This window comes from Musca domestica, unplaced genomic scaffold, assembly GCF_030504385.1.
Source record: "Musca domestica strain aabys unplaced genomic scaffold, Musca_domestica.polishedcontigs.V.1.1 35, whole genome shotgun sequence".
NCBI classification, from domain to species: domain Eukaryota; kingdom Metazoa; phylum Arthropoda; class Insecta; order Diptera; family Muscidae; genus Musca; species Musca domestica.
Window position 1 is genome coordinate 89,686 of NW_026712315.1, and position 17,462 is coordinate 107,147.

General features: G+C 36.2%; 3 protein-coding genes across 7 annotated transcripts in view; 1 reads left to right on the plus strand and 2 right to left on the minus strand.

Moving 5' to 3' along the window:
* Positions 1–5,772, plus strand: part of LOC101889781 (paired amphipathic helix protein Sin3a) — a 46,512-nt gene extending 40,740 nt beyond the window's left edge. For 4 of the 5 annotated variants that reach the window (XM_011297343.3, XM_011297348.3, XM_011297346.3 and 1 more), the window contains exons 11-12: positions 1,707–2,114; positions 3,789–5,772. In XM_011297343.3, the coding sequence (XP_011295645.1) occupies positions 1,707–2,114; positions 3,789–4,523 (1,143 nt within the window). In that variant the 3' untranslated portion in view covers positions 4,524–5,772. The remainder of the gene's footprint in view (positions 1–1,706; positions 2,115–3,788) is intronic. The other variant, XM_059125721.1, reaches the window with a different exon arrangement.
* Positions 5,773–7,050: 1,278 nt separating this feature from the next.
* Positions 7,051–11,196, minus strand: LOC101889272 (H(+)/Cl(-) exchange transporter 7). The gene is made up of 11 exons (XM_005190945.4): positions 10,845–11,196; positions 10,595–10,783; positions 10,328–10,529; positions 9,845–10,113; positions 9,173–9,781; positions 9,020–9,113; positions 8,788–8,957; positions 8,338–8,724; positions 8,105–8,263; positions 7,951–8,034; positions 7,051–7,879 (listed from the first exon to the last, which is right to left on the minus strand). Exons 1-11 carry the CDS (start codon positions 11,112–11,114, stop codon positions 7,757–7,759), a joined length of 2,556 nt encoding a protein of 851 aa, XP_005191002.3. The 5' UTR covers positions 11,115–11,196; the 3' UTR covers positions 7,051–7,756.
* Positions 11,197–11,912: 716 nt separating this feature from the next.
* On the minus strand, positions 11,913–16,109 carry LOC101889612 (putative uncharacterized protein DDB_G0277255). The gene is made up of 4 exons (XM_005190947.4): positions 15,215–16,109; positions 13,548–13,868; positions 13,168–13,329; positions 11,913–13,093 (listed from the first exon to the last, which is right to left on the minus strand). Exons 1-4 carry the CDS (start codon positions 15,806–15,808, stop codon positions 12,374–12,376), a joined length of 1,797 nt encoding a protein of 598 aa, XP_005191004.2. The 5' UTR covers positions 15,809–16,109; the 3' UTR covers positions 11,913–12,373.
* Positions 16,110–17,462: the final 1,353 nt, after the last annotated feature.

Genomic DNA, 17,462 nt, shown 5'->3' on the forward strand with positions numbered 1-17,462 from the left:
CCCAATGGGTCAACATTTTGAATAAATATAACCTTTACAAAATGTGATGTGGTAGTCCGATTATCTAAAATTTCATTCATCACAATATTATTTTAACCCAAAGTCTGGTGTGAATATATCGGCCCACTCCTTCTGGTACTTCCCCCACAACGGGTCAATTTTTTTATTATCCATGAAGCCATTCAGATTCCATTTAGACTTGGCACATTTCAATATTTCCATAACAACAAGATCTGTTATAAAGATGGTAGAGATCGGACCATTCTTTCTGGTACCCTCCCCCCACAAAGGATTAAAGTTTTAAATAATCAAAACGATCATAAAATCCGAAAAAGCATCCGCATTCTCTTCAAAGTACACACATGAAATTGAAATTGGGATATATCAGTCCATTCCTTCTGGTACCTCTCCGCCTCTGGTACCTCTCATCCTAACCACCATATGGTGGAAAGAACTCCCCCACCCAGACGTGTCTGGAAGGACCTGCATAATCTAGAGAGAGAGGTCAAGCGATATAAGAGAGAGCACCTAGATCATGAAGCCTATTAAGCGGGTCTGAATATCATTCATACTGATGCAGTCGCTAAGGTAGTAATCAATTAAAGTATGAATGCCATCCTCGGAGTCCACCCCCATGCATGCTGCCTATGCAAACCAGGGTAGTTTTGGCCCAATTATTTTCAGGATGGTGCAGCCGTCTCAATTCATATTGGGCACGAATTGATGAAGATGTGCCCAGCGTGTGATACAGGCCCGCACAATACGCAGCCCATAAAGGTAGCAGAATTCCTAAACCTGGACATCGAGGAAAGTCCGAATTAATCAGTCAACAAACAACGGAGCACTGCTACAACAACAACCACTTCAACGGCTTGGTAAAACTATTTTAACGGCTCCAAAGCCGAACGTACACATCTTGAATGCTTAAAAGTTGAGGCTTGAATTCAGGGCAGATTCATAAGTACTCCTAGGAGTTCTGCACTGCATTTGGAAATTGGAAATTAAAAACATTTTATTTATGTTATTCTGTGGTCTTGACTTTCGACCTGTGGATTCAGATTGGAACTATGGACATTTCATGAGGGAATCGATTCCAAGGCCACTTTTTCAAAAGCTAACACTGTTGCGAGTGAGGCCTTCAACTATCTATTATCTTCTGATGTAGGCGATCTTCCTATGTAAAACAATTTAAAATAAAATATTATATAGAATATAATTTAAAAAGAAATAAATTGTCTCTCAGTCATTGAAGATCACTAAAATATACTCGATTTCACAAATCAAATCGCGCTTTCCACCACACACCAGTATGTCAATATTTTGGTAATGTCTGCCAAGCAAAAATGGATTATCTAGCTTAGAACTCAAAACAACGAGGACATTTTTTACAGACAACTTTTTTTGTTTGGTGGGAAATATTATTTTCTGTCTTGCTATGGTCATATGTATGCATTATCATCGTTTTGCTTGAAAAAAAAAAAAACATCCTTAATTCATTTATGCTGTTATCTTTTGTTAAATTTTAGTTTTAACAAATGACCTGGTACGCTTTTTAAACGAACCAATTTCATTTTCTTAATTTAATTTATCCTTAATTTTCTATTAGTTTAATAAACAAGGTTATAATTTTAGTATTTTTTTCTTAATAAGTTTATATACAATAAATATGTAATTTAAAAACCTCTCTTATTTTCTTCCATCCACAGGACATGCATGCACCACGAAAACCAAGATTTTTGAAACGTAACAAGCGTTTGGCCTATTTGAAAGCAGCAAATCATTTGAACATGTTGAGGGAAACTCCACCAAATACTGGAGCAGGAGGAGGTGGAGTGGTGGCAAGTGGCTCAAATGCTGTACCAGGTGGTGTCATTTCCTCCTCTTCCTCGTCGGCAAACGAAAATATTTCCACCAGCAATAGCAACGATGTGCTGAACAGCAGCTTCTGGAGTAAACGACCCCCCGAACGTTTGGGCAATCTGCGACTGCCAAGCGAAAAATATTTCATAAATGATCGTGATGAGATCAAATTGAATGCCTCGGGTCGTCAAGTTTTTGTCATCAATAAGAATCTCAAATTTTTCAAATTGGATTCTGTGAGAAAAGCAAAAATGGTAAGTGGCAGCGGGATATTTTGTTTTATTTGTTTGTTCTCATTGTGTCAAGTGTTATGTGGTAAACCATTGAATTGTTGTAGTTTGTTTGCAGACAGGGCTAGTTCAAAAACTGGTCGGTCGTTGCAATTCCATGTAAACAACAAGTAAAACATATATCAGTTGGTTTTACCGACAGATGTATACCCCCAGACTTCAGTTATGATTATTCAAACCCTTTATGGGAGAGAGGTCCCAAACAGTTGGACTATATTGACCAATTCGAAAATATTTAATTTGTTCTAAGACTGATAAAAAATATTAAAACGTGCCAGATTTGGACTATATCCACTACTTCCTATACTTTATGAGATATGTCGAAATTTTTGAAAAATGTGGAAGAGATAAAAACCCTGCAATAAAGTCAAACGCCATAGTTTTGACATTTTTTTTTTTTAATTTTATTAAATGAAAGAAAAAATGTCGGAAATAGCATCAAATTTTAAAATAAAATAAGATTTATTCGAATTGGTCACCTTTGGCACGAATTATGGCCTTCAAACGGCATGACACCGTCACACGCTGCTCGAATGTTGCTTTGCGGTATTTTGGCCCATTCCCGGCGAAGCGTTTGTTTGCTTGAGGTGATGACACTTTGGTCTTTTTTTGTGCCAAACTTGCTTTTCAAAATACTTCAGACACAATAGTCCAACGGATTGGTATCCGGAGATTTTGGGTGGCCATTGTACGCTGAAAATGAATCGAGGAACCTAATTTTGTAACCATTCTTGGGTGGGGCGTGCTGAGTGCGATGGTGCTGAGTCCTGTTGGAATGTCCCAGATCTGCGGCGAAAATGTTTGCGTGCCCAAGGCTTTAATATACCCTCGAGAATATTTTCGCGATAATATTCGTCATTTATTCTGATGCCACGGTCGATAATACAAGCAGAGAGCGACCATCGGCTGTTATGGCGGCTCACACATTCACCATGGCCGGTGCTTAAGTTCTGGTGGCCAACAGAAGGTGCACTGACAGCTAACATCTTTGGCAAGTAAATATATCATTTTGTTTGTTTACAAACTGCTGGACAACGAATGTTTTCTCATCAGAGACCACAGAGTTCACCACTTTCGGCCAAGCGAAGCAACTCTTTAGGGTTTTTTGAGTCTATTTTCTTTCTGTTGCGGTGTAAATTCTTGCACTTTCAATGGCTTTGCCTCGAGCTCATTTTTTAATACTTGCCGAATAGAATATTGCGATATGTTCAGGTCACGAGCCATTTTTCGGTTACTGTGACGCGGGTTTCAATCAAATCAGTTTTTGGACAGTGCTTGCATATTTCCAATGCAAGACAGATGCGCATTCTAACACATGACAGTCTAACAGGAACTCTCTGATCTAAGAATCACGGTAGGCAAACTGATAAGGATAACAGTGCGATGTGATAACATTATTCCCGACTACTGTAGACTATATACATGTCCCATGTTATCCAAAAAGAGACATTGGCGGTCTCTTACTAAAAGGCGGGAGATAGAAAACCAAACGTAGATCCCATCATCATCTACAAGTTTGCCAAAAACTTTCGCTATATATCTGGTTCTCTTGAAGAATTTATTTTTCTGCATAAACAAATTTATTATGTATCATTATTTAATAATTCTAATTTTTGTATTTTCTTGTTTTATTTTCAGTGTCACATGCGTGTCACCCAATCCAAATATAAACGTTTCCAACAGTTTGCCCAAAATTGGCTAAACACCAATGTCAGCGGAGACCAGCAGCAGCAGTGCAACGAATGGCTATTGGGCAATTCCAACAACATCAACACTTCTGCTGCTTCCAACAACAATAGCATGTCTATTCCAAAAACCCTAATGATAATACAAAACGATTTGAAAAAGACACCATATCATCCATATCATCGGTATAAGGTATTAAATGTGACAACTGGAACAACGCCGGGCAGTATTGCTGCAGCAGTGGCTGCCATTGGCGCTGCCGGTGGTATATCTACAAATATCATAACCACATCATCATCCTACAATACAACAATAACAAATGCAATTAGTGCAAATTCATCGTTGGCCCCGACAGCGGCTTCGACGGCGGCTGTGACATCAATGGCTGGTGGCAACATCATGGCTGGCAGTGCTGCAGGTGTTAATCTGACAACATTGGCCAATGTAACGACCCTTAATGTGGTGGGCACCGGCGTGCCATCAACGGTTACAATTAATGATGGTAGTGGTGGTGGGGGTGGTACCACCATTACATCCTCCTCATCTTCGACAACCCCCATTTTATTGGCAACTACAAATTACAATAGTGTGGATGGCATCATACAATCAACATCTGTGTCGGCGGCTGCCGCGGCATCAGCATCATCCCAAGAACAACCTGCCCAGGTTAGACCCTTGGAAAGCTAGAAGAAATAAATTAGTGAAATAAACACCCTATCCAAATTGTTAATGTAAACTTGTAAATAGATTGTAATTGCATTTTGAATCCCAAACATTATTTTAAGCGAAAAAAAATATTTTGAAGCTCAATATTCTGTTGTTTTTTAGAAAACCTAGCAAAATTGAAATGGGAATTTCAATCTACTATAATTTCAAACCTCAAACAACAATCGCAATAGAATCACCACACAATCTGCTGGACAAAAAGTTGTTAATAAATTAACTATGAATATAAGCGTTTTTATACCCAACACGAACTCCACCACCACCAGCTCCACCAGACACCCAAGTAGTGTGCAGGCTAGATTTACTTGTTTCTTTCGTCGTGTAAAAAGTCACTAAATAATAAAAATTATAAATAAATATTATTCAAAATGTTGTTAATGCAAAGAAAAATATTTAATTTTCTTTTCAATATGATTTTTTAGATTCCTTCCTTTGTAGATCTTAAATGTACTTGTAAAAAATTATGCATACATTCAAAAAACTTATATAATATACTAACTACCACAAGCCGAAGTGGGCCACATATGTTGATATGTACACATAGGCGGCCCCACTTTGCTCTTCTCTTCTTTTTAGCTATCATAGAAATTAGACTTAGGTGTTTTTATATGAAATGAAATTGATGAAAAACAATCAAATCCTCTGCTCCAAGAAAAACAAGAAAAGGAAAAGAACCACCACCCCACACACCCAGACAAAAAAAGTAACTATAAATAATTCTTAGCATAAGTTTTATTTAAGGAAAGATTAGGATATATGATTTCCTTTCTTTGCAAAAATAAAATTGTTAGGTATTACAAATAAATAATCGTTTATAGAGTATTTCAGAGTAATAAACACAATAACAATAAACACAAGAAAACCTTCAATCTACCACTTACTTGTAGCTATTATATTATATAGTTCTAATTACATTGTTTTTTTTTTCTTTCATTAAGTTTAATTCTTATTTGTATTGCTATTTACTATTATCATTAATCTAATTAATCTAATATATTACTCTTGTAAATGTTATCATTAATTCCTTAGAATTGAAATAAGGATATGATTATAAATTTATATATATACATATTATGTATATGTTATTTCATATATAAATATAATAAAAATATATATTGAGAAAAATGAGATAAACAACAATTATAGTTTAAAGAAATAAAAACAAAACTACACACACAAAATAAACATTTTAACATTTTTGTAAAAAAAATATGAAACTTGTTTTAATTTACAAATTGCATCAGAATTCGGAAGAAAAAATGGATTTTACTATCTGAGGATTTTACTATCTTATCAGCTTTCAAACTCTATGAAATAAGTCACCACCCCACCATCTGTAACCATGTGTCGACTATTTTGGATTTCTTGAAAGAGACATCTACTGCGGTCCCAAACTAAATATGCAGTGAACCCTTTCCCATCTTGGAGCATGGAAGCAGAGATTATCCTTTTGATATTTTTATACCCTCAGCCATATTTTTTTTAAATTTTATTGAATGAAAGCAAAAAAAAAAATAGCGGAATAGCATCAAATTTTAGAATAAGTTTAGATTTGTTCGAATTGGTCACCTTTTGCACGAATTATGGCCTTCAAACGGCCAATGAAACCGTCACACACTGCCCGAATGTTGCTCTGCGGTATTTTGGATCATTCCCGGCGAAGCGCTTGCTTGAGGTTATCGACACTTTGGTATTTTTTAGTCCCAACCTTGCTTTCCAAAATACTCCAGACACAATAGTCCAACGGATTGGTATCCTGAGATTTTGGTGGCCATTGTGCGCTGAAAATGAAGAGAGGAACCTTATTTTGTAACAATTCTTGGGTGGCTCATGCTGAGGGCGATGGTGCTGAGTCATGTTGGAATGTCCAAGGTCTGCGGCCTAAATGTTTGCGTACCCAAGGCTTTAATATACCCTCGAGAATATTTTCGCGATAATATTCGGCATTTATTGTAATGCCACCACGGTCGATTAATACGAGCGGAGAGAGACCATCGGCTGTTATAGCCGGCGCTTGAGTTCTGATGGCCAACCGAAGGGGCACGTTTTTAGCTGACCTCTTTGGCAAGTAAACACCATCATTTTGTATGTTTATAAACTGCTGGACAACGAATGTTTTCTCATCGGAGACGGAGAAAACTAAATTCGGCAGTTCACCACTTTCGGCCAAGCGAAGCAACTCTTGAGCTCTTTTGAGTCTATTTTCTTTCTGGTGCCCTTTTTGTAATTTCAATGGCTTACCCCGAGTTCATTTTTCAATATTTGCCGAATGGAATGTTGCGATATGTTCAGCTCACGAGTCATTTTTCGGGCACTGCGACGCGGGTTTCGATCAAGTCGCTTCTTAATTTTCGAACCATCTCTGCTGATGTTGCTGTTTTCTTCCGTCCACTTCCTTGACTTCGGGCTAAGATGCTACCAGTATCGCGGTAACGGGCGATACATTCTCACCAAAATGCTTTGTACGCTTTTGAACAATATAATGAGCTATCACTGGAATAATTTTAACACCTGTCGGACGAGAGGCTTAGAAATGACAGCAGTCCACGTGTTTCAAGAAGGGTTTTTTAGAGTCAAGAGTGACACTTGATCTAAAGGCCCTTTACATGCTAGCATTAAGGGCCTTCTGACTATAAACATATATTGTCACTAGTCCTCTTATGCTATTGCATAGTTCTTTTACCATCTTGACTGCCTTTTCAATTTCAAGGATCTCCGAATGAAAAACGCTGCAGTGGTCATTAAGCTTATATGAGTGTTTTCTCAATGGGTTAGGGCAGAATACGCCAGCATCGGTGACTTCGCCCATCTTGGAAACGTGGAACCGCCAGACCATACTTTCATCCTGTAGCTGCTGAATAATGGCATAAGACTGGTTATTCCTTAAAGATATTCCATCTGGGCGCCATCTGCTCAAGCTCTTAAGATGTTTCCATTCAAACAAACGTCGGTTTAATCCAAAACCCATATCCCACTAAGATATGAGTTCTTCAACGAATGCAACAAAGTATGTGTATTTATATAAAAATGAAGTTTTTAAAAATGTTTATTTATAACAAATAAAATTATATTGAAAAATCTATATACATAAATGGTTGATATTGTAAAATATTTCATGTAAAGTTAAATGAGATAAATGTATGTACTTTTGTATTAAATTTTGAATATAAAAACAAATTTAAAAATAAAAATAATCACTTATATAAAAAGTCTTTACGAGTTATAATACCGCTAACACGATTTTCCTTATCGACGACAATTAAATGACGCAAGCCGAGGGCACGAAATTTATTGAAAATTTTCTGTACAGAATCGTGCTGGAAACAAAAGAAATAAAAAAGACAAACAACATTTAGAAAACAACAAGTCAGATGTGAAAATTGCCTACCTCTCTGGAGCAAACAGGCGATGGATTCATAAATATATCCAAGTTCACTGTATAATTCACCTTATCATCATGCATTCGGACATTCTAGGAATTGCATATAGGCATTAAATAAAATTGTAAAATAACATTTATAAAGAGAAAATAAATTTCTTACATCGATGGATGGATAACGTGGATAAACATCCCGAAACGTTTGTATCGAGGTCTCATTGATCCAAAAACGTTTTTTCTCTTCATAAAGAGATTTCAGTAGAATAACAATCAATTGGGAACGTAATATAATGCCACAGACACGTCCCTTGGAGCGATCATTCTATGACACAAAAAAAAAATATATAAATTAGTTATATTGCAATATAGCCTAGATTTTGCAATACTGCTACTTACACCTTCCACATCATCGACAACTGGGAAACCATTGTGTTTGTATCTATTCAAAATGTCATAGATATATTTGGATTTATCCCTTAGTTTGATGCACACCACCGGTGAACTCATAATATTCGAGGCTTTCAAACCCATGTAATGGGGTAATGGTTCCCAGGGTAGCATTGGTACATGATTAACCTTTACCTGGATATCATAGATGCCCTCATTGAAATAATCACCCACCCATTTGGCACTGATCAAAGTTATGATGAGCGGAAAGAAGAATGAGGTTTCAATGCCGGTCGTTTCCATTAAAATAACTGTCAAACTAATTGTCATGCGTAGAACGCCACCAAGATTAGCTGCTGCTCCAATTAAGGCATACTTGCCAGGATTTAGGAAGGCCTGAAAGTGTACCCTTTATCAATTTCATACACATTCGTTATTAAAAAAAAAAGAAAAACATACTGCCGTTGGAAATACATAATACGCCACCATGGCCACCAAACGTCCCCAGGCCGCACCCACCAAGGCAGTGGGTATAAACACGCCCAGACTTACATTCAGGCCAAATGTAAAGCAGGACAACAGGAAATAAATCAGTGTAAACAACGTCAAGCTTAAGATTTTGTGGGATCCTTAATATTTTGCAAAAATAAAGGCTAAATTAATTCATTAAAAAATGTTTGATGAAAAATACCTGGAGGATCATGAAACAATGATCGCACCGTGGCCTCAGGTGTTTGGAACCACAAGGCAGCCACGGCATTATATTCATTGTCCTCGCAAAACAGCTACAATAAAAGTGGAAACAAATAAAAGAACTAGACATGCTTTACAAGTCCCCCCTTACCTGTGTTGGATAATCGGTGGGGTCATTGCCCAAGGGACGACAATCGTTTATAAAATAAATCATGGTGCAAGCCAACGATACACCTATTAAAGCAACCAGCACAGCTTCCATAACTTTACCGAATTTGAACTTGATAAATCTGGAGCGAAATTTATTAATTTTTGTGTTCAGCATATTCCATAGAGCGCCCAGCAGGCCACCGGTTATGCCAAATATCATAAAAATTGGCAGCTCATAATATTCGAATGTTAGAGGCTGTTCAAATTTGCCCAAATTGAAGAGGCCGGTGAATGTGAAATCACCCAGCCCATGATAGGCTGACAAAACAATATTCAAGGTAAACGAACTGATGATGGATGCCACCAATGTTCGCCATATGAGATTTTGATTCCAAAAGCTGGCCGCTTCCTCTAATGAGAACAGCATACCACCGATGGGTGAGCCAAAGGCAGCGGCAACACCCGCTGCTGCACCTCCCAAAACAAAGTCGCGTTTTTCGTGATCATCGCGAAATGCCTTGAAAATACGGAAATCCTTAACGAATGTTGTGCTCTTTCCCTGTGAAATGCCAGCGGCAACTACAGCGCCAGCATGTATCATTGGACCTTCCTAAATAGAAATGATGTGGGTGTCATGTAGATAGATATTATATATCATGCCAATGTCACTTACTTTTCCGCCTGCAAGTCCACCAACAACCGAAGTAATGACGCCAATACTTTTTACCGCCAACGTCTTGATGCGCACTATTCGTGGCACTTTGACGCCATTCAAATAACTTTTCACCTGGGGTATGCCACTGCCAGCAGTGATGGGTTCAATATAAGTGACCATTGCGGCACCCAGCGCCACGGGAAGCATACTCAAACCCAACCAATATAAATACGGTATGGCTAAGTCACCAACGGGATTGTCCTGATGAGGAACATTGATGTCAACAGCTGGAATTGGACAAGATGTAAATATTTATTTTCATACAATTCCACATACTTAAATATAAACCCATTAGATTGATGGATTTGGTACAATGAAGACCAGACATGGTATACGCGTCATAAAATACATGGTATACAATTGCAAATGCATTTTTATGGCACTGTCAAAATGCGTTCTAAGTGTAAATCTTATCGCAAAGAATTCAGAATTGTTACTCACAGTGTTTTAGGAATTCATATTTCAATGACGACAACTCTTCTATTACAATATCGATGGCACAGGCAATCAATGCTGTTATAATTCCAATTTGTATGAAAATGATCCAACGCAGGATATCTTTGCGAAGCGAAAATCTAGTGCTACTAATGCGTTCTTGTTCCTTTTGAAACAGGACATTTTCGCAGACATCATAATCTAAGCTCTGCAAAGAGAGGGATGTGAAACGAATAGTTAATAGCTATGATACAGGTACCTCGTGTCACTTACCTCGAAGTTTTCACTTTGGCTGGCTAAATGTTCATTAATTGCCGCCGTACGAGAACGTATGCGAAATGTAGGATTCTGCTGCTGCTGCGGCAATGAAGCGGATAAAGTGGATGCTACTGTTTGGGCAGGTGCTTGTGATGTTCCAGGTAAATTATCTGTACTTACACTTGGCTCTGCATTTTCAGAATTCTGTAAATAATGAATGGTATTGCACATAATCGTTTGATGTGACTCATTAGTTAAACATTACCCTGCTTGAACCACCGCTCGCAGCGCTGTTCTGATGAGTCTCTTCTATTGATAAGTTGTTTAGCTTTTCCTTTGTTGGATTAGTTTTATAGAAATTGTTATCCAAATTCTTATCAATGCTAACAGAGAGTAATTGCTCGTCATCATCATCATCTACAGCAGAAGCTAAAGCTCCTGTATTAGGAATATTCACATTATTTGTGGGATTTGATGCAGTATCACTACTTTCTTCCAATACGATAAGCGGTTTTTCGTCACTTTTCGGCTTCATTATCAATTAATTACATTAAAATGGTGAGCATCAAGTGATGTCTAGCTCGCAGCAGTCCCAGACCCGTAGATTTCAAAATAAAGGTAAAGTGGGACTTTACACAAGCAGACAACGAAGCGTAACGATTTTTTCGGCGACGGCGGGTTATATGAAAACCGATCGGCGGCGATGCGCTGTTCTATCTATGTAAGGAGGATGCAACACGCCGAATACGTATAGAATGTATGGAACATATGGAACATGGTAGAAAAATACAGGTAGATGCATCAACGCTTGGGAGCATTGATATGTCAAAATTTTTAAAATTTATTTTCAAATATAAGTAGCTTTTTATATGTTTTCTTATACGACGTCATTCGGAGGTTATTGTAAATTGCCATTTTCAACAATTTTTACAAATAAAAAAATTTTCATTCAACATTTTCAATTCCAAAATTGATTTGACATTTCATTGTCCCAGCAGCTGCGTCGATGCGTCTACCTATATTCTTCTACCATGGGTTATCATTTTACGATGATTAGCAAACAATTTGCTATCGATTCTTTGTGATTAGCAGAGACCACCATGCATTGTGACTTTCAAACGGTGTTCACTTAATATTTGAATTTTGTAACGGAATTTAGTAGAACAGTAGTGGAATTTTTCAATTTTTTTGCCATTACCGAAAAAAATCGGTAAATCTCAAATGACGAATTTTTTACTACGATAACCGAAAAAATTGCTAAACTAGAAGTTTTTTTGTAGGTTCTGTTACAGATTCTATCGTTTTTATCGTTTTTAACCGTAACGACTATTAGTATTTGGTTAATTACAGATATTAAAGCAAACTATAGACAAAATTGCATTCATATCGAATTCAACTATGAAGAAGCCTGTGCGAGTATTTCCAGACTTTAATAATATAACATGAAAACTCTTGAAATCGAAAAACCCGTACCAACCTTATTTTCTGTTTCCATAGACAGTTAGCTATAAAACTACAGGATTGAGATTGATTTGTCATGGCCATTGAAATTATCACCCTAATACGAATTTAAATGGTATAGTATTTAATAGCTAAGCCTTATTTCTGCAAAAATTGGTAACTGCATTACATTTTCACATATATTTTACAATTTTTAATGTATGTATGTATGTAAATTAAAAAAAAAAATTGTGAAAAATAAAACATATTCGTTTTCCAAATTATTCTACGCAATGGAGAAACAAAAATAATATGTATTAAATGTTTGTTTGTACATTTGTTGTTTGAGATCAACTACCAATTAAATTGAAAACCAGGATTCAAAAATTTAAACTTTGCTATATCCAAAAACATACGATTCGACTCAATCTGATTACGTATATTCATTTCATGTTGTATGTCACGCAGTGACGTCTCCACTTGTACAAGCAATTCCTGCCATTTTTGAGCAATAAAATCATGACCCAAAATACCTGTCGGCGGATGGTTTGTTGTTGGCGAAGCGTATGATGAAGACCTATGATTATTATGATGAGAACCAGCTCTGTTATCATGTGGTGTTCTAGTCACAGTTGAAGTAGTTTGGGATACATTTATGCTAGTACTGGAAAATATACCCGAATCTGTGTTCAATGTCAAATCAATTGCCTGCTGTTCGGGTGGGGCTATCAATAGATTTTCGGGCTTAACGATGGACAATGTTTGTTGCGGCTGAATGTATGGCTGATATGTGGATGATGGCACTGTTTCCATGATATATTGTTGATTATTGCTGCTGTTGTTGTTGTGGTTGATTGAAGAAAAAGAACTTAAAACACTTGGCGATATAGATGATGCCTGTGTATTGGTAGACGACAAATTCCCATTAGCATTGTTATAATCATTGTGCAAATTACTGTCGTAGAGGTATTCATTGTTGGTACTGATGCTTCCATAATCGTTGCCAATTTGCTGACCAGATGTAATGATATTGTTTATATCATTTGTTGGTGGTGTGGAAGTCTTTTCAGAACTCTTGGGGAAAACAATAAAGAAGAAAGAAAATGTTGATCTAAATGACTAAAAAATGCAATTTTACTAGTATTTACCGGCTGTTGTTGTAGGGATGCCACTTGAGAAGATGAATGGGTTGTTTCTGTAGTCTTCAGGCTGTAATTAATGGGACCTTCAGCCTGTTCATTTGGTGTCGATGAGGGTTTTCCACCTCCCACTCCCTCTATGGGCATTACAACATAATCCACATCATTCCACTGAGATTAGAAAAAGTTTTGAAATAAAAAGAAAGAAATATAAGGAAAAAGAGGGGGATGGTTTGAATGTGGGTTTGGATAAAACATTTAATAAATTTAAAGGAAGTCAATTTACTCGTTCTAAGGAAAATGAATGAATGTATTAAAAAATGCCGAATTTATTATTAAATATAAGTATTAATAAAAACGAATTAAAAGTGTTTTTCTCCAGAACTTACATTGCGCATTTCAGCAGCCTCCCGTTGTTGCATTTGATGTCGTTGAAACACAGTTTTGATCTTCAATTTATGTGTATGCAACATGCCAAGCTCTGAGACAGGATTCAACGAAAGTGTGGTGGCATCATGAATATTCATTTTATTCGATTCATCCTTGTTTGAGATGGGTGTTGATGACGCCACCACCAGACCTGGTGAGTGTAGTCTATTGCGATTACTGCGTGAAGTCATCTTACGATTACGCATCAAGCGATCACGTCGCTCCAATAAGGCATTGACTTTCATGTCGTGCAATTTCTCCAACAGATCCGGATGGCGGCGCTATAAAAAAATAAAATTTCAAAAATTTTTTTTCATAATAAATACTCTACCAAAGTAGGACAGGTGGACAGGAAGATGTATTTATTTGGTCAAAATTTAATTTGATTTTAATTTTTTTTTTTAATTTGAATGAATTTCAATATTATTTTGGGCTTTTGGGTTATATTTTGGAAATTAATAAAAAAACTAATATAATTAATTATTTTCAAAACGTTTCGTCGAATTTCTTTCAACTTCTTCAGGGGTCTTTATTCTAATTTCTATACAAATACAGGGCGAAAAAAAATGCAACCAACTTTAGACTGCTGTCTTTTCGAAGCCACTCGTCCGACAGCTATTGAAATTATTCCAGTGACATCTCATTATATTGTTTACAAGCGTACAAAAGCATTTTGGTTAGAATTTTCTGGAAAAAAAAAGGTATTCGAGATAGAATTCAAGCGTGTTAGTGTGATTTCTTTATATTTGGCTGGAAAACCACAGGTGACTATCGTTAGAGCACTCCAGCATTTAAATGTGAATAAATCTTTTGTGTCTCACGTGATACTGGTAGCGTAGCCCGTTGAGAAAACATTCGTAATCCAGCAGTTTGTAAACAAACAAAATTTTCGTCTTTATTTGCCAAAAGGTCCGCTGAAAATGTGCACCTTCGGTTGGCCACCAGAACTTAAGCGCTGGACATGGTGATGGTGTGGGCCGCCATAACAGCCAATGGTCACTCTCCGCTCGTATTATCGGGAAAATATTCTGGAGGCTGTATTAAAGCCTTGGGCACGCAAACATTTTGGCCGCAGAACTTAGGCATTCCAACAGGACTCACCAAAAAAATTTAAAAATTATGGCGTTTGACTTTGTTGCAGTTTTTTATCTCACCCTGTATAATTGTTATTATACATCTACAATTCATTTTTCTGTAGAAAAAGATTTTTAATTATAGGCTTACTTATTTGCAAAGAAAATTCGAATAAAGCCCCCTAAAGAAGTCGAAAGAAAATCGACGAGACGTGGTTTTAATTAGTTTTTATTCATTTCCAAGATGTGGCAAAAAATATTGAGTAAATTTTATTTTAATTTTTAATAAATTGCTCTATCCAATTGCAAAGAATTTGCAGAAAAATGTGGTTCGAATTCAAAATGGCGATAGCTTATAAAATTAATGTAGCCCCTATATTGAGGCATATAGTTTTACGTCCAGCTTTCTGCAGATAATCGGTGTCATAATCATTATGTAGGTGAAAATGTAAACTATGGCAAATTACCAAATTTATTCCGAAATGTTATTCCTCTATAAAATTTTGATCTTCCTAATTGCTAATAAAATCCATTATATTTATTTAATTAGTTACCTTAATGTGCATATGAAAATTTCCCGTTGAACGCACACTCCCGCGGTACACACGATCGGGGGGACAGTGACAACATTTTACAGTTACATTTTCACCATCCTGAGTTTGAATTTGATACAGCTCTCCATTTAATATGTACGGTATGTGAACATGACGCAATTGTGGCTGCTGCTGTTGTTGTTGTTGTTGGAGGTGGTGGTGATGCTGTTGCTGCGGTAGTTTATTGGAATCTTCCACCGTCGTTGCAATATTAGAATATCCTTGATTAAGCATAATGATGTTGCTGTTACTGCTGGATGAAGTATTATTGTTGTGGCCAATAGCAGTTAGAGGTGGTAAATCAACGGGTTGCGAATGTCGTTCATCGCTACTTGAATTCATGTGATATGATTGTTGTTGTCGATGCATTTGAATTTGCTGTTCCTTGCTCTTCAACAATCCACTGCCATTGATATTTGGGCCAACAGCAATGGATGACGAGGACGTTGTAGTAGTCATAATCTGAGACTGCTGCATTACCTCTGCCGATTTTAATAATTCCGAAATCATTGTTGTCTCATTTGAAGTTTCTTCCGACTCCTCAATGGTATCCATGTAGAACTCTAATGATGATTTGCGCCAAAATACCACACTCCTCAATGAACAATGATCTAACAACAAGTGTCATCCGAATAATAATTCAAAAGATGTGACTCGTGATCCTATGTTGCTAGGCTCCGTTGCCGAAACACGAAGAACAACAAAAATATCACTCACACACAGCGCACCATTCCCAACCTTGCTGTTGTCTAGTTAGATTGGGAGAATTGCAATTTCTTTTGTTTTCGAAATTCTCAGCCATCTCATCGATTTTTTACTCACATAGCAGCAGCAGCAACAAGAACAACATGATGTGCATCCAATAGGCACGCTAAAACCGTTAAATTGCAAAAGAATAAAAACATTAGGGGTGCTCCTGTCAACAAGAAGAAATTTATATTACATTTTAAATTCGAATTGTTTTCATTGAAATTCGAATTTATCCATTTGCTATTCGAAATAATCAATTTAAAATTTGAAACAAAAAGATTACAAAAAAAATTGTATTGACTTCATAAATGTACCAGTATTCGGAACTTTTGGGATTTTCGCTCCTTCAATCATTTGCCATTGTAATTAGAATTTTTCAGTTATAACATGGCATAATTACAGAAGGTCAAGGTCAATAAGGTAAATTCATTCAATCATACGTTTACAATTTTTTCAAAAATTATTCATTTGACAACATCTCATTGTCAAAATTTGTATTTATACATACACAAATCAGAGATGGGTACCTGTTTGTATGGAGTAAAAGTTGAGAAGGTAAATTATAGAAAATGCAGAGAAGGGTATGCTTATTTTTAAAATGAGTTATATAGCGCGAAAAATGAATGAAATGCCTGGATTTTCTTTCTCTCTCTCAAAAATATGACCCAAACTGTCCAATCATACAATTTCATGGCTAAACTGGTTAATAGCTTTAAAGCACGAGCCGCGATGTACTTCCGATCATTGGTTTTGAAAATATTTTGTTTTTATTTTTTTTAAACAATAAATACATACACAAAATTGGCAGAAGTCAGGCACACTTAGAAACAAATATATATAGAATATGATATTGAAAAGAAATTTTGACCTTTTATTCAGTTTTTGCGGTTTTCAATTATTCATTCAAAATCAACAAGTTGTTTGGTTTGTTTTTTTTTTTTTTTTTTTTGATTGTTGTTAATTGAAAACAACAAAACAGAATGAAAATTCAATATTTTTTTTTTCAAAATTATGTTTTATATAAACAAGGGAACTGATAAGGATTGGTGGCTCTTTCCCAAATCTAAGTATTCCCTGCCTTACCCCCTGGAAAACATTACCATCGTTCTCCACTAATAAACAAACGTTATTTTTATAAAAACAACAATAAAGGGATTAAGCCTGACAATTTTGCAACATTTTGAATTTGAATATTTTCTGAACATTTTTGAATTATTGAAAAGAATACACACAAAGTTTTTCAATTTTTGTTAGTTTTAATGTCCAAATGCAGGTTTTCCACCCACATGCCGACTTTTGAGCAAATCCTTACATTTTTGTGTTTCAGAAGGCGGCATCATAAAAAACTGCATAATTATCATCGCAGTAAAAACTTTAAATTCTTGCAGGTTCTAGAATAGCACTATTCTTTTCTTTAATCAAATGGAAATAAAATCCTTAAAAATCAAAACAATTGCTT